Source organism: Monomorium pharaonis, unplaced genomic scaffold (assembly GCF_013373865.1).
Source record: "Monomorium pharaonis isolate MP-MQ-018 unplaced genomic scaffold, ASM1337386v2 scaffold_470, whole genome shotgun sequence".
In the NCBI taxonomy this organism is placed as follows: Eukaryota; Metazoa; Arthropoda; class Insecta; order Hymenoptera; family Formicidae; genus Monomorium; species Monomorium pharaonis.
In genome coordinates, this window is record NW_023415770.1 from 1 (window position 1) to 24,997 (window position 24,997).

A 24,997-nucleotide genomic window follows, 5' to 3' on the forward strand; every position below is an offset into this window, starting at 1 on the left:
GATCACCGTGTTCAGTTTGCACTTTAAAATCCAATAGATGCAGAAATCGATGAACAAGGGTCCGAAGGGCAGTAGAAGGATGGCACTGGATTGGTTTCAGTTTGTAAAGGTAATAAAAGGCCCATGCGCGACAACAGAACCTAGATTCCTAATATATAATGTTTGATATACCAAGATAATATTTTAAATTATTCTGTTATAGGACCGTAAATGCCTAAACCTCACCAGACAATCCAAAACCCAGAGTTTTAGGTTGCCGAAGAGATACTGCTGTATAGATATCGATTTAACAGTAATAGTCATGATATCGTATGGGAACGCCTTAAGAGGTTGAAAGAGAATACAAATTTTGACGGTATTGTTGGGGTCAATTTAAGAAGAAACAAGGAAACAAAAGACTTAGTTCTAGATTACATCGACGGCATAAAGAGATTCGTTGATGTAACGGATTACTAATTATAATGTATCTAGTCCTAATACTTCCCAGGTTTAAGATCGTTGCAAAACAAGAAGAATTTGCAAGAGTTACTGAACAGAATAACTCAGCGAGAGTGTTTGTTAGATAGCAAACAGCCGCTATTTTAAGAATTGGTTCCTGGCCTGTCGACTTCTGAGCGACAAGACGTGGCAGACGTAATTTTAGGTCAGAAATCCAAAGTTGATGGTTTAGTCTTGTGCAATACCACGATTACGCGACCAAACTTGACTAATCCGAACAAAAAGGAAAGTGGTAGCCTTATTGATGCACCTCTTATAAACATTTCTACAGCTATGATATTCAATATGTATAGACAAACGCGCGGCAGCATCCAATTATTGGTGTTTCCTCGGGAGGAAAAACGCTTACGCCAAGATCAGAGCTGGTGCTTCGCTAGTGCAACTTTATACCTCGTATATACATATACAATGGACCGCCAATAATTGGCAAGATCAAAGGGAATTATGTAAACCAATGGACTTAAAACCAATGGATTTTCTTCTGTAACCGATGCAATAAACAAGGACGTTAAGAGTAAATAGATTTTTTAATAATACGTTTATACGCACATATTTTGATAAAAAAATATTTAAAACAATTAAAAAGAAAAACACTCAGAATCAAAATAACAAATTTACAACATCCAAATTCTGTACATCCAAACTATTCTTTTTAAGATCTTTTGTATTAATACTCTATGCACCAATAATCGTGGTGGCTTACATTGGCAATGTTTTTTTATAATTATTCTTGGGATCTTAATATGGATTGTTTTTTCTGCAGTGCCTGTGGTAGAAATGAGTATGGAAGTAAGAGAAAGAATGTGAAGATATTATATAGCATGTGAAGATAGCATTGAGAAAATACAATTTAAACAAAACTGCTAATTATCATCACAATCTATTTGTTGTGTATATCACAGTCTATTTGTTTATTTGCTAATTAAAAGTGTCATATACAAAATATAGAATATACCTGAACAATTTGTTGACATTGACAATTACTGCTCGCAATTTTTAGAAAATTAATGCACTAAATTCAAAACTAGTCATAAGTTTTTAATAAAAACAATATATTCGTATCTGTATAAAAAATATATTGCAGCACGATCAACAACGGACAATATATATATTGGAAGTAAAATAAAAAGTACTCCCTCCTTTTTCCAATTCGATCTTTGCCCCACTCCTCCATATAAAGAGACTGTTTAATATTTAAAGTAACTGTCTTTCAAAAAATAACAAGGTATTTCTGTAAATGCTAAATTGTGCAACGTCAATAAAATATGAAACGTGAAAGCAAATGTCGCAGAGGATCAATTCATATTATGGACGAAGACCAATTGAGTATCGTGCAAGCGTGGACAATTGCATAATGTTATGGAACGACGATATCACATATGCCATGACTCCCTTCAAACTCTTGACTCTGCCATTAGGCGTTTGGCCTTTGCAAAAATATAACACATTTTCTTTATTCCGATCTATTGCGAGCGGTATAAGTATGGTATGTTCTCAATTTTCATATTACATATTATAACATAACTTTTCTGCCACTTGCATTTTCAACATATGTATGTAGTGAATCGAGTGAGGTGTTCAATGGACACAATTCGATGTTCCGCGTGGACACAACGTAATAACCGCCAAAAAAACAAACATAAAGATTTATAATAAACAATTTTTCCTGTCTGTGTAGACCGTCATGACGATCATATTGTTCCTCGAAATCAATTTTGGTAGCGGCGATGCTTATGTGAAACTCGATGCTCTTATGCTTATGTCCTGCACTGTTCTTTGTGCACTAAAGGTATTGTCATTCCGCTTATATGCCGACAATATGATTCGCAATTTCTCTTCTGCCGTGAAAGATTACCTCGCGATCGACAACGAGAGGACGCGCACCATCATGCGACGGCACGCATTCATGGGAAGAATGATTTGCTACAGTATTATATTCAGTACTTATGCCGCGTCAGTAATTTTTTTTCTGCTACCTATAATAGCAGATGACGGTGAGGATATCCAAATTAATGTAACAATCAAGAATCAAGGCGCGGAATTACCTGTGCCCATAACATTTCTAGGGGACCTCCACATTCCTACGATTTTGTACTTCACGATCAATACGATGCAATTATTCATGTTGATATTTATTGGTACTGGCAATTGTGGTAATAAACTAATTATTTAATACCGAAGAGATTTGGATACAATATATAATTTTAATTTAAATAGTTTTATTTTATGTAAAATTAATTAATATAGTTCTTAATTTTTATATTTTTATTTTCAATCTTATTCGTTACGCTTATTACCAGTTAAATAAGATATCTAATAGAATGAAACGTTTATTTTTATAAAATATTAGAAATTAAATCTTCCTAGATGTTTTTAAATATTTCACATTTTGTTATTGCATGTCATATAGCTGTCTTGCAATTGTAATGCAATCCTATTTTGATCTTTTATATCACTTTTATCACAAATCTTAACTAAAAATTTTTATTTACAAATAAAATTTTTAGTATAAATTAATTTAAAGTAACATTGAAATATGTTTCTAAAGGCAGTGATTCACTTTTTCTTGGTATCACTGTCCATCTATGCGGTCAAATGGAACTTCTAAAAGTTGAGTTTTTTAAATATGGCATGAAAAGCGGAAACTTAAATAAGGATTTTTCAGTATTGGCATCAAGACACTCTTATCTAATAGAGCATGCAAAATTTCTAACAGAAGTAATAAGTTCCGTTTTGCTTGTGCAAGTTTTTAGCAGTTGTCTTATTATTAGTTTAATAGGTAAATATGTGTTAAATTCAACACTTTTCTGTATGGTACGAGCAGTATATTTTATCGCTAAATTATTAAAAATATAAAAAAAAAAAATATTTAGTTAAAATCTTATCAAATGTACACAGAATATTTTTCAATCCCACCCCGTAATTATTATCGTAATATAATATAATAAAGTAATAAACAGTTTTTGTGTTAATAATATCAGACAAAATTAATTTATATATATTTTGTAACTGTAATATTTTTTTCAGGTTTCCAACTTATCATAGCATTGAAAGCGCATGACGCAGTAATGATTATTAAATCCGTAACAGTGTTGAGCAGTTTGTTATTACAATTATTCTTATACAGTTTTGTGGGCGATTATCTGAAGTGTCAAATGGAAGAAATCGCGGATTCGATTTACGGCTGCAAATGGCATTCATTACAAACAAAATTGATGAGGAATGTTGTGTTCGTCACCATGCGGTCGCAACGACCAGTTCAGTTGTTTGCTGGCAAATTTCTTGTTGTAAATCTCAAAACATATATGACAATATTAAAAAGTTCGCTCTCGTATTTGTCTGTCCTACGAGTGATGATGGATGCGTAGAGCGCAGGTAATTAAGGGGGCATATATGTTTGAAGCCACAAAAAGAAGACATTTTTCATGAATTTTTTTCAGAACCAAAAAGAAAACTATAAATATGAGACTTTTTGCATAGTAAAGTAACATTTTGTAATTCTTATACAAATTTTATTACAATGATTTTGTTGAAAAATGTTTCCGCTTCACGGTTGCGTGTAGTGAACCGTACATGTTTCCACGGTGACAATGATTTCTGCTTCCCTGTTCAACCGAAATACAAAAACCAAATGTTATCTTAAAAAAGAATAACTTTTCTTGTCATTATTATATCCAATTTTCAAAAGTCGAATTTAAAACAAAATGGCGGTCCTTTAAAGTTAGAGTGGCAAAATTTTTCTGTTTGTAAAAAAAAATACAAAAATATTCGATATTTAAATTTAAATATCGAATACGACAACAAGGAAATTTATTCTTTTTTAAAACGCCGTTTAATTTTTGTATTTTGGTTGAACAGAGAAAGAGAAGTTATTGTCACCGTGGAAACATTGACTATACGGCACGATTGACTATACGACAGTGGAGCGGAGGAATTTTTCAACAAAATCATTGTATTACACTTTATAGAATATAAAGTGTTCTCTTTTAGTTCTTATAATACACTTATAAGAACTAAAAGATGTACTTTATTATACAAAAAATAATTTTTATAGTTTCTTTCTTAGCTCTGAAAAAAACTCATGAAAAATGCCTTTTTTGCAGCTTCAAATATATATGCCCTTTTAATGTAAGGTTAAAAAAAGTAAAAAAGGGTAACAGTGTACACACGTAAGCAATGTCAATTTGTAAAATTATTGCATGACACAAAATATTAATTCTAAGTTAAATAATAAACTTAAAATAAATAAAATTTTTGGTTTTATTTATTAATTTTATTATTGTTATTAATTATTATTTAATTTTTGGGTACATTTTGCAAACATGTTATACAACGCAATGAAAAATTTTGTAATGACACTTTTAATTGCGAAACTATGTTATTTAATTATATAAAGAAGTCGTTAATATTAGAACAGGCCTTTTTTTATTTCTTAAAAATTAAATTGTACTTTGCATTAATAATGGTATAGGCTGTGTAAGAGTATGGTCATTTTCGTAATATTTTCATTATTAGGTAATGAGTTTTAGTGGTTAATTAACACCTTGCAACTATGTTAGTGGCGCTAATAATATGCAAATACACAATGACCGACATTTGTTATATTAAGACATTTCTGTTACAAGACTTTTGAGTACTTCAAAACTTTTTTTTAAAACTTTAAAAAATATTTTAACATTTAATATAAATTGCACATATATAATTTTTAAAAATTCTTATATAAAAAGTATATTATTATACGTTGTTATTTGTAGTTTCCATTTGTATGTGTTACAGGTTTTTTTAGTACTGCAGTCTAGATGCGGAAGGCTTATGTACATTATCTACATATTGAACAAATATATAATTTTATAAATATATGAATAAAGGTTTAGAACAAACTAAATTTGGATCTAATGTTTAAAATTATAATTTATCTAACTTAAGAAAAAAAAACAAAATAATGAGACATTTCAACTTAACTGAGTCATCCACAGTTGCAAGTATAAAATGTCTATTATAATTTAAAATATTGTCATGATAATTTATCGGAGTGTGTGTAAAAAGTCAAAAATTGATAAAAACATATAAATTATAAATAATAAAAAAACATAAATAAAATAAATTCTCTTTGAATCTCACATCGCTATTTCTGGACATTTACATGAAATACGTTTGAGAATAAACATAATAAGTAACAACGAATCAAGATTGAGATGAAAAGTTTATGAGATTTAAAATCATATACAGCAGTATTAGATAAAATTTAATTGTTTAATTGTTTAATTAATAATTACAATTAAATATTACAAATTGAGTGATTAATAATTAGGGATAATTAAAAATGATGAGCGATTAATCGAGGACGTCTCTGCCTTTTCAATGTTTTATCTTACATCTTAGAATGATTGATTATTCTCTCTTATTTAAATTTCCTTTTCAACCTCTTCCTGGTTGCAAGAGACATTGCGTTTTATCGAACTTAATGCGTTAAAATCCCTAAACTTTATATACACATTCTTTTTGTAAAAAAACAATTTATAGACTCACATCACATAATTTCTGATATAAATCTAATTCATGCAACATGCAATTAATTATTAATATACAATCTTTATCTCTCACCGACCGATGCGCAGCAGTGGAGTTATCAGCAGCAGCGTCGCTACGATGATTCTGCAACATAGAAACATAATTTTAAAATAAAATTAGCGTTCAAAAGAATCAATAATTCTTAACTTTTACTCTACACATAATTTTATAATTGCTTTTTAATTAAATATCTATTAAAATAATTATGCAATTTTTAAGATCTATATAAAAATAAAATTTTATTATATTTTAAATTGAATTTTAATTCTTTAATTGATATCTTTTAATTATCAAAATAAAACTGATAAATACAAAAAAAATTAATTTTACAGAAATAAATAATAATGCTTACCGCTAAGTTGCTCCACTGATGCCCGATGCCTCTCCTAGGCCTCCTCCTCCTCTCAGAAACTGCGGATCGTTAGTTAGCAACGATGATACTGTAACACACAAATATAAAATTTAAATTAAAATGATGTTTAAAATAATCAATTTTATACACATTAATGGAATATAATGAGTCATTTATTTAGTTGTCACTGCAAACAGTACGATAATGTATATTATATTAATTATATATAATAAATTCCACATTTTACTTAAATAATTAAAAACAAACTTTAATATATTATATAATAATTAAAAACAAACTTTAATGTATTATACTATAAAAAAAAAAGTATTATAATACAATACTATAAAACAATTAATAAGACAAAATTATCAAACCATTGTAAAAATAAAAAAGAACTTATTTTCTGGCGAATCTACAACGATCTACTATATCTGTACGTTTCAAAAACAGAAATCTTCAACTAGATAATTGCAGCAAAGAGAAAATTAGTTGATAAAGCCAAAAATTTAATGTTTCAAAGTTGCATAAAACAACAAAATATTAAACCAACAGAAAACGTAAAGGAAATACCAACCAAAAAATAATAGGTAAAATTAGAATTGAAGAACAAAATAATAAAATTATATTACATTAATGTAATATTTTCAGATTTATTCTTAAATGATTCCTATGTATGATGGTTAAACATAAGAAACAATCTTTAGGAAGAAGTTTTTATCCATTGGAAAAATATCTATTAATTGAGACAAGAATCAGAAGCTATCACTGCACATTTTATCAAAAAATGGTCTATTTTAAATCGATCTAATGTTGACATTCTGGTAAGATAATAATTATTAAAATTCTGATTTCTCTCCCTCAAAGTTGCTGATAATATATTTTATAACAAATAAATTATGATTTTGAACAGCTGTTTTCAAATCGTTCTTGTAATCTGTACAATTATTAGAATATATTTTTCATGACAGAGTCAATTACAAAAAGTACTCGTAACAAAGAAAACATACAAATTGACATTGAAGATTTAAACTCACTTTCCGAAAGTGAATACATACTATATACATATATTAAACCAAATAAAAAATATATAATGATACTTTTGTACTGTAACGTTTACATTGTAACGAAAAAAAATGTTCCGTTAATATTGATCTATTTCTCAATGTCATCACGAAAATTTATTCTTTAATTTTTTATATATTCGATTTTTTACTGTTACTAGACCACAACATTGCGCGCGCTTCGCGCGCGCCACTTAGCATTTTTATATTGAACATTGCACTTTTTTTCTTCTGTAATATTACTCTCACACACTTTATCATATTTAATGCCCTTCTCTATCTCACGCTCTTTCTCCCACTCTCTAAATTATTAATTATAATATTCATGATATTAATTATATTATTTTCATATTGTTCAATATTACTCTTACACTTTACTTTCTTATTTAATCCTCTTCTTTATCTCTCACGCTCTCCCACTCTCCTCCCTCCGCCCCTCTCTCACTCACTAAACACAAATTAGTGATTATATTATATTTTCATGTTTCTTAATATCACTCTTACATACTTTATCTCCATACTTAATCCCCTTTAAATAAATTAAAAATTATAATATATTATATGTAATGTTACCTGTTAATTTTCAATCAATTTTCAAAACTTTCACTTTCTGGCGAACTCTTTAGAAAATTATTGTACGCGTCCGGAACTATAGGAAAACTGTGTTAAAATAAATAGAATTCTCGATATTCGATTAGCATTTCCCGTCAACCCTCAAAATTCAAGTTTTCCGGAAAATATAATTGTTTAAAAAATGATTTAATTAATTATATCACCTGAATTCTATAGCAAATTATTGTACGCGTCCGGAACTATGTGAGAATTACGTTAAAATAAATAGATCAGTCGATATTTGATTAGCATTTCAGGTCTAGCTTTAAAAATTCAAGTTTTCCGGGCAAAATAATTGTTTAAAAAATGTTTTTATTAATTATAACACCGTAACTTTCCAAAAACTATTGTACGCGTCCAGAACTATATGAAAACTGCGTTAAAATAAATAGAACTGTTGATATTCGATTTGCATTTCACGTCTAGCCCTCAAAATTCAAGTTTTTCGGGCAAAATAATTGTTTAAAAGATGTTTTAATTAATTATATTACCAAAACTCTTTAGAAAATTATTGTACGCGTCTGAAACTATATGAGAACTGCGTTAAAATAAATAAAACTGTCGATATTCGATTAGCATTTCACGTCTAGTCCTCAAAAATCAAGTTTTCCGGGAAAAATAACTGTTTAAACAATGTTTTAATTCATTAAAACACCGTATCTTTTTAAAAAACTATTGTACGCGTCCAAAACTATATGAAAAATGCGTTTAAATAAATAGAACTGTTGATATTCGATTAGCATTTCACGTCTAGCTCTCAAAATTCAAGTTTTTCGGGTGAAATAATTGTTTAAAAAATGTTTTAATTAATTATATTACCGGAACTCTTTAGAAACTTATTGTACGCGTCCGGAACTATATGAGAATTGCGTTAAAATAAATAGAACTGTCGATATTTGAACAGCATCTCACCTTTAGCCCTCAAAAGTCAAGTTTTTCGGGCAAAATAATTGTTTAAAAAATGTTTTAATTAATTATAACACCGTAACTTTTTAAAAAACTCTTGTAGGCGTCCAGAACTATATGAGAATTACGTTCAAATAAATAGATCTGTCGATATTCGATTAGCACTTGTCGTGTAGCCTTAGAAATTCAAGTTTTTCGGTCAAAATAATTGTTTAAAAAATGTTTTAATTAATTATATTATCTGAACTTTATAGAAACATATTGTACGCGTCCCGAACTATATGAGAATTACGTTAAAATAAATAGATCTGTCGATATTCAAATAGCACTTGACGTGTAGCCTTAGAAATTCAAGTTTTTCGAGCAAAATAATTGTTTAAAAAATGTTCTAATTAATTATATCACCTGAACTTTATAGAAACATATTGTACGCGTCCCGAACTATATGAGAATTACGTTGAAATAATTAGATCTGTCGATATTCGATTAGCACTTGTCGTGTAGCCTTAGAAATTCAAGTTTTTCAAGCAAAATAATTGTTTAAAAAATGTTCTAATTAATTATATCACCGGAACTTTACAGAAACATATTGTACGCGTCCCGAACTATATGAGAATTACGTTCAAATAAATAGATCTGTCGATATTCAAATAGCACTTGACGTGTAGCCTTAGAAATTCAAGTTTTTCGGGCAAAATAATTGTTTAAAAAATGTTTTAATTAATTATATCACCTGAACTTTATAGAAACATATTGTACGCGTCCCGAACTATATGAGAATTACGTTAAAATACATAGATCTGTCGATATTCGATTAGCACTTATCGTGTAGCCTCAAAAATTCAAGTTTTTTGGGCAAAATAATTGTTTAAAAAATGTTTTAATTAATTATATCACCGGAACTTTATAGAAACATATTGTACGCGTCCCGAACTATATGAGAATTACGTTAAAATAAATAGATCTGTCGATATTCAAATAGCACTTGACGTGTAGCCTTAGAAATTCAAGTTTTTCGGGCAAAATAATTGTTTAAAAAATGTTCTAATTAATTATATCACCTGAACTTTATAGAAACATATTGTACGCGTCCCGAACTATATGAGAATTACGTTAAAATAATTAGATCTGTTGATATTCGATTAGCACTTGTCGTGTAACCTGAGAAATTCAAGTTTTTCAAGCAAAATAATTGTTTAAAAAATGTCATAATTAATTATATCACCGGAACTTTACAGAAACATATTGTACGCGTACCGAACTATATGAGAATTACGTTAAAATAATTAGATCTGTCGACATTCGATTAGCACTTGTCGTGTAGCCTTAGAAATTCAAGTTTTTCGGGCAAAATAATTGTTTAAAAAATGTTCTAATTAATTATATCACCTGAACTTTATAGAAACATATTGTAAGTGTTCCGAACTATATGAGAATTACGTTAAAATAAATAGATCTGTCGATATTCGATTAGCACTTGTCGTGTAGCCTCAAAAATTCAAGTTTTTCGGGCAAAATAATTGTTTAAAAAATGTTCTAATTAATTATATCACCGGAACTTTATAGAAACATATTGTACGCGTCCCGAACTATATGAGAATTACGTTAAAATAATTAGATCTGTCGATATTCGATTAGCACTTGTCGTGTAGCCTTAGAAATTCAAGTTTTTCAAGCATAATAATTGTTTAAAAATTGTTCTATTTAATTATATCACCGGAACTTTATAGAAACATATTGTAAGCGTCCCGAACTATATGAGAATTACGTTAAAATAATAGATCTGTCGATATTCGATTAGCACTTGTCGTGTAGCCTCAAAAATTCAAGTTTTTCAAGCATAATAATTGTTTAAAAAATGTTCTAATTAATTATATCACCGGAACATTACAGAAACATATTGTACGCGTCCCGAACTATATGAGAATTACGTTAAAATAATTAGATCTGTCGATATTCGATTAGCACTTGTCGTGTAGCCTTAGAAATTCAAGTTTTTCAAGCATAATAATTGTTTAAAAAATGTTCTAATTAATTATATCACCGGAACTTTATAGAAACATATTGTACGCGTCCCGAACTATATGAGAATTACGTTAAAATAATTAGATCTGTCGATATTCGATTAGCACTTGTCGTGTAGCCTTAGAAATTCAAGTTTTTCAAGCAAAATAATTGTTTAAAAAATGTTCTAATTAATTATATCACCGGAACTTTACAGAAACATAATGTACGCGTCCCGAACTATATGAGAATTACGTTAAAATAATTAGATCTGTCGATATTCGATTAGCACTTGTCGTGTAGCCTTAGAAATTCAAGTTTTTCAAGCAAAATAATTGTTTAAAAAATGTTCTAATTAATTATATCACCGGAACTTTACAGAAACATATTGTACGCGTCCCGAACTATATGAGAATTACGTTCAAATAAATAGATCTGTCGATATTCAAATAGCACTTGACGTGTAGCCTTAGAAATTCAAGTTTTTCGGGCAAAATAATTGTTTAAAAAATGTTTTAATTAATTATATCACCTGAACTTTATAGAAACATATTGTACGCGTCCCGAACTATATGAGAATTACGTTAAAATAATTAGATCTGTCGATATTCGATTAGCACTTGTCGTGTAGCCTTAGAAATTCAAGTTTTTCAAGCAAAATAATTGTTTAAAAAATGTTCTAATTAATTATATCACCGGAACTTTACAGAAACATATTGTACGCGTCCCGAACTATATGAGAATTACGTTAAAATAATTAGATCTGTCGATATTCGATTAGCACTTGTCGTGTAGCCTTAGAAATTCAAGTTTTTCAAGCAAAATAATTGTTTAAAAAATGTTCTAATTAATTATATCACCGGAACTTTACAGAAACATATTGTACGCGTCCCGAACTATATGAGAATTACGTTCAAATAAATAGATCTGTCGATATTCAAATAGCACTTGACGTGTAGCCTTAGAAATTCAAGTTTTTCGGGCAAAATAATTGTTTAAAAAATGTTTTAATTAATTATATCACCTGAACTTTATAGAAACATATTGTACGCGTCCCGAACTATATGAGAATTACGTTAAAATACATAGATCTGTCGATATTCGATTAGCACTTATCGTGTAGCCTCAAAAATTCAAGTTTTTCAAGCATAATAATTGTTTAAAAAATGTTCTAATTAATTATATCACCGGAACTTTACAGAAACATATTGTACGCGTCCCGAACTATATGAGAATTACGTTAAAATAAATAGATCTGTCGATATTCAAATAGCACTTGACGTGTAGCCTTAGAAATTCAAGTTTTTCGGGCAAAATAATTGTTTAAAAAATGTTCTAATTAATTATATCACCTGAACTTTATAGAAACATATTGTACGCGTCCCGAACTATATGAGAATTACGTTAAAATAATTAGATCTGTCGATATTCGATTAGCACTTGTCGTGTAGCCATAAAAATTCAAGTTTTTCAAGCAAAATAATTGTTTAAAAAATGTTCTAATTAATTATATCACCGGAACTTTACAGAAACATATTGTACGCGTCCCGAACTATATGAGAATTACGTTAAAATAATTAGATCTGTCGATATTCGATTAGCACTTGTCGTGTAGCCTTAGAAATTCAAGTTTTTCAAGCATAATAATTGTTTAAAAAATGTTCTAATTAATTATATCACCGGAACTTTATAGAAACATATTGTACGCGTCCCGAACTATATGAGAATTACGTTCAAATAAATAGATTTGTCGATATTCGATTAGCACTTGTCGTGTAACCTTAGAAATTCAAGTTTTTTGGGCAAAATAATTGTTTAAAAAATGTTTTAATTAATTATATCACCTGAACTTTGTAGAAACATATTGCACGCTTCCCGAACTATATGAGAATTAAGTTCAAATAAATAGATCTGTCGATATTCGATTAGCACTTGTCGTGTAGCCTTAGAAATTCAAGTTTTTCGGGCAAAATAATTGTTTAAAAAATGTTTTAATTAATTATATCACCTGAACTTTATAGAAACATATTGTAAGCGTCCCGAACTATATGAGAGTTACGTTCAAATAAATAGACCTGTCGATATTCGATTAGCACTTGTCGTGTAGCCTTAGAAATTCAAGTTTTTCAAACAAAATAATTGTTTAAAAAATGTTTTAATTAATTATATCACCGGAACTTTACAGAAACATATTGTACGCGTCCCGAACTATATGAGAATTTCGTTAAAATAAATAGATCTGTCAATATTCGAATAGCACTTGACGTGTAGCCTTAGAAATTCAAGTTTTTCGAGCAAAAGAATTGTTTAAAAAATGTTTTAATTAATTATAACGCCGTAACTCTTTAAAAAACCATTATACGCGTACAGAACTATATGAAAACTGCGTTGAAATAGACATAAGTGTCAATATTCGATTTGCATTTCACGTCTAGCCCAAAAATTCAAGTTTTTCGGGCAAAATAATTGTTTAAAAAATGTTCTAATTAATTATATCACCGGAACTTTATAGAAACATATTGTACGCGTCCCGAACTATATGTGAATTACGTTAAAATAAATAGATCTGTCGATATTCAAATAGCACTTGACGTGTAGCCTTAGAAATTCAAGTTTTTCGGGCAAAATAATTGTTAAAAAAATGTTCTAATTAATTATATCACCTGAACTTTATAGAAACATATTGTACGCGTCCCGAACTATATGAGAATTACGTTAAAATAATTAGATCTGTCGATATTTGAACAGCATCTCACCTTTAGCCCTCAAAAATCAAGTTTTTCGGACAAAATAATTGTTTAAAAAATGTTTTAATTAATTATATCACTGGAACTCTTTAGAAAATTATTGGACGCGTCCGGAACTATATGAAAACTGCGTTAAAATAAATAAATCTGTCGATATTCAATTAGCACTTCACGTCCAGCTTTCAAAATTCAAGTTTTCCGGGCAAAATAATTTTTAAAAAAATGTTTTTATTAATTACAACACCATAACTTTTTTAAAAACTATTGACACACGTTTAATCGGCATCGCGGAAAAGCGACAACAATACTTCGAGAGATGCGAGTATTGATGCCATGCCCTTTTTTAGAAAGGATTCTTACTTCTCCCCCCCCCTTTCTCTCTTTCTCTCTCTCTCTCTTTCTCTTCCTCTCGTATATTTTTTATTTGGCTCTTTTTTCTTTTTCCCTGATTTCTTGTAATTATTTCAATCAGCTATCAAAAGTGACAGTTTGACAGCTGAAAACGACACGAAGTAGTTTGACAGCTGGAAATGACACGAAGTGAAGACAGTCACAACGCACTTAACAACTTTATAGCGAGACAGCCAATCAGCATCTCGGAAAAGCGGCAACAATAAATTCGATTCGATTTAACATCTCCTTTTTTAGATAGGACTAGAACATTACAGGCGCGCGCTGCGCGCGCGCTATTTGACTTTTCACTTTAAAAATAATAATAATTGCAATTTGATTTTCTCTATCTTTCATTTACATTAATCAAACGTCTTCTGCAATTTTAAATAAAAAAATTTAAAATTTAATTATACATACATACATACCTACATACCTACCTACATACATACATACCAACATACATACCTACTTGCATACTTACTGCTATCTAGCTACCTAGCTACCTAGCTACATATTTATCTAGTTACGTTCGCTCGTTTGCTTCCTTCCTTGCACCCTTTTTCACTCACTCACTCACACACTCAGTCACTCACTGGCTCACTCCTCGCTCACTCCTCGCTCACTCTTCGCTCACTCGCCAGCTCGCTCACGCGCTCAGTCCTCGCTCACTCCTCGCTCACTCCTCGCTCACTTGCCAGTTCGCTCACTCACTCACTCCTCGCTCACTGTTCGCTCACTCCCGGCTTACTCCCGGCTCACTCCCGGCTTACTCCCGGTTCACTCCCGGCTCACTCCCGGCTCACTCCCGGCTCACTCCCGACTCACTCCCGGCTCACTCCCGGCTCACTCCCGGCTTACTCCCGGCTTACTCCCGGTTCACTCGCGGCTCACTCCTCGCTCACTCCTCGCTCACTCACTCGCTCACTCACTCGCTCACTCCTGGTTCACTCCTGGCTCACTCCTGGTTCACTCCTGGCTCACTCCCGGCTGACTCCCGGCTCACTCCCGGCTCACTCTTCGCTCACTCACTCGCTCACTCCTGGCTCACTCCCGGCTCACTCCCGGCTCACTTCTCGCTCACTCCCGGCTCACTCCTCGCTCACTCCCGGCTCACTCTTCGCTCACTCACTCGCTCACTCCTCGCTCACTCCCGACTCACTCCCGGCTCACTCCCGGCTCACTCCCGGCTCACTCTTCGCTCACTCACTCGCTCACTCCTGGTTTACTCCTGGCTCACTCCTGGCTCACTCCCGGCTTACTCCCGGTTCACTCCCGGCTCACTCCCGGCTCACTCCCGGCTTACTCCCGGTTCACTCTCGGCTCACTCCTCGCTCACTCCTGGTTCACTCCTGGCTCACTCCTGGCTCACTCCCGGTTCACTCCCGGCTCACTCCCGGCTCACTCTCGACTCACTCCCGGCTTACTCCCGGTTCACTCCCGGCTCACTCCTCGCTCACTCCTCGCTCACTCCTCGCTCACTCATTCGCTCACTCCCGGCTCACTCCGGGCTCACTCCCGGCTCACTCCTCGCTCACTCACTCGCTCACTCCTGGTTCACTCCTCGCTCACTCCCGGCTCACTCCTCGCTCACTCCCGGCTCACTCCTCGCTCACTCCTCGCTCACTCACTCGCTCACTCACTCGCTCACTCCTCGCTCACTCATTCGCTCACTCCCGGCTCACTCCCGGCTCACTCCCGGCTCACTCCTCGCTCACTCACTCGCTCACTCCCGGCTTACTCCCGGTTCACTCCCGGCTCACTCCCGGCTCACTCCCGGCTTACTCCCGGTTCACTCTCGGCTCACTCCTCGCTCACTCCTGGTTCACTCCTGGCTCACTCCTGGCTCACTCCCGGTTCACTCCCGGCTCACTCCCGGCTCACTCTCGACTCACTCCCGGCTTACTCCCGGTTCACTCCCGGCTCACTCCTCGCTCACTCCTCGCTCACTCCTCGCTCACTCCTCGCTCACTCATTCGCTCACTCCCGGCTCACTCCCGGCTCACTCCCGGCTCACTCCTCGCTCACTCACTCGCTCACTCCTGGTTCACTCCTCGCTCACTCCCGGCTCACTCCTCGCTCACTCCCGGCTCACTCCTCGCTCACTCCTCGCTCACTCACTCGCTCACTCACTCGCTCACTCCCGGCTCACTCCTCGCTCACTCACTCGCTCACTTGGTTCACTCCTCGCTCACTCCCGGCTCACTCCTCGCTCACTCCTCGCTCACTCACTCACTCACTCCCGGCTCATTCCTCGCTCACTCCTAACTCACTCCCGGCTCACTCCTCGCTCACTCTTCGCTCACTCACTCACTCACTCCTGGCTCACTCCTGGCTCACTCCCGGCTTACTCCCGGTTCACTCCCGGCTCACTTTGGCTCACTCCCGACTCACTCCCGGCTCACTCCCGGCTCACTCCTTGCTCACTCCTCACTCACTCACTCGCTCACTCCCGGCTCACTCCCGGATCACTCCTCGCTCACTCACTCGCTCACTCTTGGTTCACTCCTCGCTCACTCCCGGCTCACTCCTCGCTCACTCCTCGCTCACTCACTCGCTCACTCCCGGCTCATTTCTCGCTCACTCCCGGCTCACTCCTCGCTCACTCCCGGCTCACTCCTCGCTCACTCCTCGCTCACTCACTCGCTCACTCACTCGCTCACTCCCGGCTCACTCCTCGCTCACTCACTCGCTCACTTGGTTCACTCCTCGCTCACTCCCGGCTCACTCTTCGCTCACTCCTCGCTCACTCACTCACTCACTCCCGGCTCATTCCTCGCTCACTCCTGACTCACTCCCGGCTCACTCCTCGCTCACTCCTCGCTCACTCCTCGCTCACTCACTCGCTCACTCCTGGTTCACTCCTGGCTCACTCCTGGTTCACTTCTGGCTCACTCCCGGCTCACTCCCGGCTCACTCCCGGCTCACTCCTCGCTCACTCCCGGCTCACTCCTCGCTCACTCCCGGCTCACTCTTCGCTCACTCACTCGCTCACTCCTCGCTCACTCCCGACTCACTCCCGGCTCACTCCCGGCTCACTCTTCGCTCACTCACTCGCTCACTTTTGGTTTACTCCTGGCTCACTCCTGGCTCACTCCCGGCTTACTCCCGGTTCACTCCCGGCTCACTCCCGGCTCACTCCCGGCTTACTCCCGGTTCACTCTCGGCTCACTCCTCGCTCACTCTTGGTTCACTCCTGGCTCACTCCTGGCTCACTCCTTGCTCACTCCTCACTCACTCACTCGCTCACTCCCGGCTCACTCCCGGCTCACTCCTCGCTCACTCCTCGCTCACTCCCGGCTCACTCCTCGCTCACTCACTCGCTCACTCCTGGTTCACTCCTCGCTCACTCCCGGCTCACTCCTCGCTCACTCCCGGCTCACTTCTCGCTCACTCCTCGCTCATTCACTCGCTCACTCACTCGCTCACTCCCGGCTCACTCCTCGCTCACTCACTCGCTCACTTGGTTCACTCCTCGCTCACTCCCGGCTCACTCCTCGCTCACTCCTCGCTCACTCACTCACTCACTCCCAGCTCATTCCTCGCTCACTCCTGACTCACTCCCGGCTCACTCCTCGCTCACTCTTCGCTCACTCACTCACTCACTCCTGGCTCACTCCTGGCTCACTCCCGGCTTACTCCCGGTTCACTCCCGGCTCACTCTTGGCTCACTCCCGACTCACTCCCGGCTCACTCCCGGCTCACTCCTTGCTCACTCCTCACTCACTCACTCGCTCACTCCCGGCTCACTCCCGGCTCACTTCTCGCTCACTCACTCGCTCACTCTTGGTTCACTCCTCGCTCACTCCCGGCTCACTCCTCGCTCACTCCCGGCTCACTCCTCGCTCACTCCTCGCTCACTCCCGGCTCACTCCTCGCTCACTCCTTGCTCACTCCTCGCTCACTCACTCGCTCACTCCCGGCTCATTCCTCGCTCACTCCTGACTCACTCCCGGCTCACTCCTCGCTCACTCCTCGCTCACTCTTCGCTCACTCACTCACTCACTCCTGGCTCACTCCTGGCTCACTCCTGGCTCACTCCTGGCTCACTCCTGGCTCACTCTTGGCTCACTCCCGGCTCACTCCTCGCTCACTCCCGGCTTACTCCCGGCTCACTCCTGGCTCATTCTTCGCTCACTCCTCGCTCACTCCCGGCTCACTCCCGGTTCACTCCTGGCTCACTCCTCGCTCACTTCCGGCTTACTCCCGGCTCACTCACTTATTTACTCACTCACGCACGCACCCCATCCAAGTCGCTAACCCATGTGCACACTGCAAACGAAGTAAAGTTCACATGTGTTTGCAGGTTTTCAATACAATGTCTGGTAACGGAATTAACACTTACTCATTTTACAAGTACACCCATAAAAAAAGTAAACAAAGACATTACTTCGCTGTGGTCACACACAAACACACACACACACACACATTTAAATTTTTGTCTACAAATTATAGATTTCCTTACCGACATTTAAAAAAATTTTTTTTGAGTCGCCAAAAATCCTTGCATATGTTTTTTTTCACTAAATGAAATTTCCAAAATTTGAACTAAATTGGAGATTGGTCCGTTTCAGAAGCTAAATTATTTGTACATATTTTTATGTCTGAGTTTGTCAGGTATTAAAAAAATTATGATAAACATTTATAAAAATATTTAAAATAAATATTTATACCATTATTATCAAAGAATATAAAAAATATTTCAAGTTTATATACCACTAGACACCACAGACGCGTGCTTCGCGCGCGCTACTTAACTTTTTATTTTTTACCTTTTAAAAATAAATTACAACAATAAATGTATAGATAATATTTATACAAATTTGACAGCTGTCAAAATTCAATTGCAATGACAGCTACTCTTGCAACACGAAGTAAGCGCAGCGAGAGAACCAATTGGCATCGCGGAAAAGCGACAACAATGATCTTCGAGAAATGCGAGCAATCGACTTTACATGCCTTTTTTAGATGGGATATATAGAATTTGTAATTTCTGTTTTTGCCAGTTGAATTAAGTAACAATGAACACTATCCACATGCTTAAGTAATTTTGATTTAGAGTTGACTATTCCTTTGGTTTTTTTGTAAGAAAAATGTAATAATATTCATTTTTTTATATAAACCTTAATCTGTCAATCTGTCAAAAAGATGCTAAAGTCTAATACACATTAACACGCAGTTTCCTTATAACTTATATTTAGCAATAACTGAAAAAAAATATTGTCTAATAAATTTAAAATATATTTTTGTATACCCGCGAATTAATTCATAAGATAAAAAGTAACAAACAGTTTACGTTTTAAAAGAAGTTTCTAAATGTTTTTTTATCTTATGAACTAAAAACAACTACTATCAAACAAATTAAGGCCTCTACAGATAAATAAATATTATGTTTTTGCTCACAAAAAAACTGAAGGAAATAAAGTAGATGTAAATCAAAATCTTTCTGAACATGTTGGAAGTGTTTATTGTAAGTGTGATATGGTACATATGCATATCACAATATTTTCTCATTATTTCTCAAACTTAGTTAATTTTTACAAACATACAATATGTACTGTAGTTATAAGAATATGTTTTTATGCAAATATAATAAAAAGTTTAATAAATATTCTACATAAGTACAATTGTGTAAAATGTAACGTATCTCTTTTGTGACGGATACTAAAGTTGTAAAACAGCTAATAATTCTATGTTATATTTTACCACAAAAGGGAAGACTGATTGAAAAGAGCCACTGGAAATTTTCCATTCAAAAATGTATTCCCTGTTTAAAAAATGATATCAAAGCATAGAACTATCCCAGAAATACCAAAAAATGTCGCTAGAATTGTTATAATTATTCAGCACGACACGTTTACTCGAGTGTCGTGCTGATTTCGGGCCCGAAAAATTATTTGCAAAGGTTTAATCGTCAGAACTTTGTTTATAAACGATATTAAAGCACAAAACTATACAAGAACTATTGAGAGTTTTCGCTAGAATTGTCATAACTGTTCACCATGTCACTTTATATTTAAACCAAAGTTATTATTATAATTAATTTAAAGTAATTTTTCAAGAGACAGAATTAACATATTAATTAATATATAAATATTGATGGATTCCCGTAGAAAAAATTATGCAAAAATTACTGCACCAAAAATTGTATGCTTTTGTGCATGAATTACTGCGGATTTTCGCAGTAATTCATGCACATATCGATTTTTGTACAATGTTTTCACCTTCAAAATTTTTCTGCACAATATTTTGCAGAATTATTTGTAATGTTTTCTAAAATTTTTTGTATTCTGAAAAAATTACATAAAGTTCTGTAAAATTTTCTGCAAAAAAATTCTGAAGGCGAAAACTTTGTACAAAAATCTGTAAAACTGCAAAAATTCGTGCTCAAAAATATGTAATTTTATGAGCAGTAATTTTTGCATAGTTTTTTCCTACGGATTTTTTCTAACGAAAGATAGTGACTGTCAATTTTGGTTTATTTTAGTTAAAATTGATAAATTATAACAACTCAGGCCATTCCCAATTGCTGTTTATCATGGCTATAATAAGCTTAATAACAGTAATGTTTTTTTAAAAAAATTTATTTAAAAAATAAAAAGTTTTTAAACAAAAAGTTTGCACTTAAATAATCGAGTTTTAAAAGTTTTAAACATTAGTAAGATTCTTTGCGTTGCCTTTATGTGTGTAAAATTTTTAACTCTTATCATAGCTATACTAAATATTGGCCCGAAGTCTATTTACAAACAATGGAATGACTCAGAATTAAAGTCAAAACTACGAATAAATGAATTTTATTTACAAACTAATGAAGATTATCCCAAAAAAGTCTATTTTATGTGATTTAAAAATTGGACTTGTCACAAATGTTTTTTTAGACTATATGCATTTTGTGCTATTAGAAATTATGAAATGTTTGTTAAGTTTTTCTATTAAAGGCATTCACAAAACTCATCTAATAAAAAAAATATTGATGCAATTAATAAAAAACTGAAATTAATATGTAAATCAACTCGTTATAAGTTTGGAAGAAAACCTAGACTAATAACAGAATATGACAGATGGAAAACGGTTAAATTTAAACCTTTTTGTTATATTATAGTCCATGGATGATAAAACCATATTTTTAAAAACATTATTATCTGCATTTTCTATCTTTACATTGCGCAATTCGGATACTAATATGTTACGATTTAGTAACAAAATGTATTTAGGCAAATGAATTATTATAATATTTTGTAAAAGAATTTTGTTACTTATATAAATAAGAATTTATAAATCATAATGTTCATAATCTCATTCATTTAACAGAAGATGTAAAGAAATTTGATTCACTGGATAAATTTAGTTGTTTTCTGTTTGAAAGCTGTATGTATAAAATTAAAATGATGTTGAAAACATCAAATAAATCATTATCACAATTCATAAAAAGAATTAACAAATTTGATACATATTAATGTTATTTTAATGTTATAATAAACTACGATAGAGTTATAATTAAATAAAATCTTAGTATTAGTTTATGATTTACAAAATCTTAAATTATTTTTTGCTTACTGAGATGTGTACGTTACACTTACCAGTTATGATCTGCGATGCCGTTCTATACAGCGCCGGGTCGTTCCACCTCTGTCGAGTTCTGAAAATGAGAAAAAAATGCAATTAAGAATGGCGATAGAAGTTTCTTTCCTGCCCACAGTCAACTTCGTGGGCCATGATTAACATATCGCGATCTGCGTTCGAACGAATTGGATGTATACGCGTTCGAGCGATTTGCGACACAAATTTAACCTAATAAGACTTACCGATTAAATACTTGGCGATAGCACTTGTTCTAGCACTTGCGGCGGCGTGTCGTTCCACATTCGTTGCGTTCTGAAAATGACAGGTAAATATGGTTTAGAATGACCTGAGGCAGTTTCATTTATCGTGCGGATTAACTTCGCGCGGCGATTACACGTCGCGGAGCCGATACACCTCGGGATTGCTACTGATTGTCACGGATTCCGTGAGTGAAATAAAGAGAGAACGCTGTTAATATGGCGAAGGGGGTACCTTTCCCGCGCGATCGACTTTGGCACGGAATTATTGTCGCATGTTAGAATTGCCCGACCGTTCCACACGTCGCGATTTACGCTACGACGAATATGCGTTCGAATGAAACGCAATACAAGCTAAATATGCGTCATATTTACCGATTATATGATTTGTGAATAAGACTTGATCGGGAGCTGATGTGTCCCGCGTCCCGTTCCGTTCCGGAAAGAAAGTGAACCCAGCGTCTCGTTCTGTTCCGGAAGGCATGTGAACCCCTAAAACAGAGAACTGTGTTAAGTTGGCTCGTGTCAGAGATGATCATCTCTAGCGCTAACTTCACGCGTCAAGATGAGTGCTTCTGCGATATATACCGTTTTGAACTTTGCGTTTTTCACACTAATAAAGCTAATTATGATTAATTCATGTTTCACAAATTGTAATTACTTTTACATAAAAATAAAAAGTATGCGTAAATTAAAATATGAGTCAAATCGATCTCCCACATCGATCGATAATTGATTCGATAGATTCGATATATATATTATGAAAACAATTATCATTAAATATTGTATTATTAAATAAATTATTTTATCTATACATTAAATTTATATAAAATAACAGAAAAATATTGTTTTTTTTAATAAAAATGTATTTTTTTATTTACAATAATTTTTCCAGTCTGTTTTGGGAACATTGATTCCGTCGTGACGGAACTAACCTTCGGACGAAACTAACCTTGAAAATACCTCCCTGTTTTGATTTTACTTGGAAGGAGATATTGGGATATAGCAGGTTTAATTAATTAAGAAAGAATGGGGTGCGGAGACAACGAAACGCATAATATCTAGTTTAAAAAGAAGAAGAAGACGAAACTTTTAAGGAAACGCGAAGCTTCTCGAATGACAATGACAGCGAGGGAGAGAAAATGTCCAAGTTAGGATTGCACATTATTCTATTTTTAATTAATTGTGTAGTGTAGAACTTAGATTAAGAGGAAACTTATTTTAGGGAGAACGTCGAAGAAACAAAGATTATTCAGAAACTCCGCGAGAGACCGGCTGGCGTCGATATGTTGGTTTGGCGCTCGGAGAAAGCGTTGTATTCAATGTGTTGATGGTAAAATACTTATATGATATGTAATAAAAGTGAAATTCATGATAGATCAGAGAAGTAACGCGAGGTCTATATTAATTTAGTCGGATCCCTTTAATATGAAAATCGGAGAAAAATATGGTTGTGCTGAAGAATACAAAACATAAGCCGAGCGATGCCTACAACACTGCCATTGAAATGCAATTTAACATGGAGACCAATAAAGACGATGAGAATGAAGAAATGTATGTATGGCGAAGTTTACTTCTTTCTCTCTTACATTTAATATTGATATTTAATCAGCAATAAGAGAATATATATATTTTACTGGAATTATTACTCATTGCATTTGTATGTCTTGTATCCTTATATAACTATTCCTATTTACAGGGTCAAGTATACAGAAGAATAATTGTTGAAGCGCAAGAGTAAAAATAATAATGATGCAGCGAATAATACGAATAATGATAAGGGATCATATTGCTCACCAGAGGAAGCAGTGTTGCACGCAGTACTGGAACATTTGAGGCAAAGCTCGACCAATTGTAACGAGGAAGTGCTTTCGAATCAAATGTTATCTGATATTCCAGAAGTCGATCTTGGCATAAAGTGAGTACATTTATATTATAATTATACAATAAATATTTTTAAAATGTTAAATGTATATTGCATGCAAGTGTGTGGAAATAATTCGTCAAAGTTAAAGTAACATCAAATGATTCAACTTTATTTGTAATTGTACAGTTTTTAAAACATAAGTTTTATAATCAATATTTTCCTTGAAAGCACAATTAATTTTCAGTGCCAAAATTTGGAATATTGAAGCTACAGAACAGGCAAAATTAAAACTTCTTTGGGACAGGCACAGAAAAAAAGATGGGTCCTCACAGTTTGTTCCTACAAATATGGCTGTGAATTTCGTACAACACAACAGAGGTATGAATTTTCTTTTTCTTGTTATTTTTCATAGATAGGATCACTTTACCAGTCAATGAATGAATAGAAAAAATTTAATATATAATTACCATTTTCAAGGAAAAAAATGCTATTTTAATTAAATTTATATAAAATTTAAATTTAAAAATTATTGCAATTTATTATTTTGAGGTCTAATTATTTTAATATTTTTCTTGAAGTTATTTACTGGTAATTGTTCCGCAACTGGTGCAGTGATCCTATGTATACATGAAATACATATGATATAGTATTCCTAACTAATCAAAAATTTATTAACTATATTAACATTTACTATCTTTCTTATCACATTCTTTGTTTCTATACATTTATCTTCTTCATGTTAAATATAAAATTGTGAATGAAATTTATTGTAATTTTAGTCAACATAGAAGACTCAGATTTTCAAAAGTCGCAGCAGGAATCTGGCAACAAGAAAGAAATACACTACCAAAGAAGACATTCGAGGAAAACGAAAAGATAATGGAGAGAAGGTGACGGACGATTATCATTATGAGATATTTAAAGAGTAATTCAGACGATTTTGAATTAGACTTGTATAATTAATTATATTATTATACTTTTTGAATTTATATAAGTGAATATTGATGATTTCTTATCTTAAATGTTTTTTTAATTGTAATTTAAATGTAAGAATCACGAAACAATAAAAAAAGAATCAAGGAACAATACAATATTACGATAATTTTATTTCTATTCGCATGTATCATCCATTGTTAGGCATCCATTAAGTATATGCATTCTGGTAA

General features: G+C 34.3%; 2 protein-coding genes, 1 long non-coding RNA gene and 1 pseudogene across 4 annotated transcripts; 3 read left to right on the forward strand and 1 right to left on the reverse strand.

Moving 5' to 3' along the window:
* Positions 1-37: 37 nt before the first annotated feature.
* Positions 38-1,336, forward strand: LOC118648497 (annotated as a pseudogene).
* Positions 958-5,576, forward strand: LOC105841159 (odorant receptor 2a). Its single transcript, XM_036294813.1, has 5 exons — positions 958-1,984; positions 2,177-2,651; positions 3,047-3,277; positions 3,526-3,873; positions 5,275-5,576. Exons 1-4 carry the CDS (start codon positions 1,781-1,783, stop codon positions 3,864-3,866), a joined length of 1,251 nt encoding a protein of 416 aa, XP_036150706.1. The 5' UTR covers positions 958-1,780; the 3' UTR covers positions 3,867-3,873; positions 5,275-5,576.
* Positions 5,577-5,608: 32 nt separating this feature from the next.
* LOC118648496 lies at positions 5,609-22,364 on the reverse strand. 2 transcript variants are annotated; one of them, XR_004965312.1, is made up of 5 exons: positions 22,340-22,364; positions 21,950-22,019; positions 21,725-21,783; positions 6,422-6,509; positions 5,609-6,153 (listed from the first exon to the last, which is right to left on the reverse strand). It is a non-coding gene; the product is annotated as an uncharacterized LOC118648496 (long non-coding RNA). The 2 variants fall into 2 exon arrangements; XR_004965313.1 differs by lacking the exon at positions 22,340-22,364 and adding an exon at positions 22,200-22,280.
* A 52-nt stretch (positions 22,365-22,416) lies between these two features.
* Positions 22,417-24,922, forward strand: LOC105833558 (telomere length and silencing protein 1 homolog). The gene is given in 11 exon segments (XM_036294816.1): positions 22,417-22,617; positions 22,860-23,069; positions 23,072-23,114; positions 23,190-23,248; positions 23,251-23,297; positions 23,378-23,406; positions 23,408-23,518; positions 23,664-23,882; positions 24,076-24,209; positions 24,611-24,663; positions 24,665-24,922. Coding segments are annotated over 10 exon segments (882 nt in total). The 5' UTR covers positions 22,417-22,617; positions 22,860-22,993; the 3' UTR covers positions 24,776-24,922.
* The last annotated feature ends 75 nt before the right edge of the window (positions 24,923-24,997 follow it).

What these genes read in the sequence shown, in the direction of transcription:
- LOC105841159 (XM_036294813.1), top strand. Translation starts at nt 1,781, where the DNA reads ATGTCGCAGAGGATCAATTCATATTATGGACGAAGACCAATTGAGTAT. An exon ending in TTGCGAGCGGTATAAGTATG is followed by an intron (nt 1,985 to 2,176) that starts GTATGTTCTCAA and finishes CTGTCTGTGTAG; the next exon opens with ACCGTCATGACGATCATATT. An exon ending in TCTTATTATTAGTTTAATAG is followed by an intron (nt 3,278 to 3,525) that starts GTAAATATGTGT and finishes TATTTTTTTCAG; the next exon opens with GTTTCCAACTTATCATAGCA.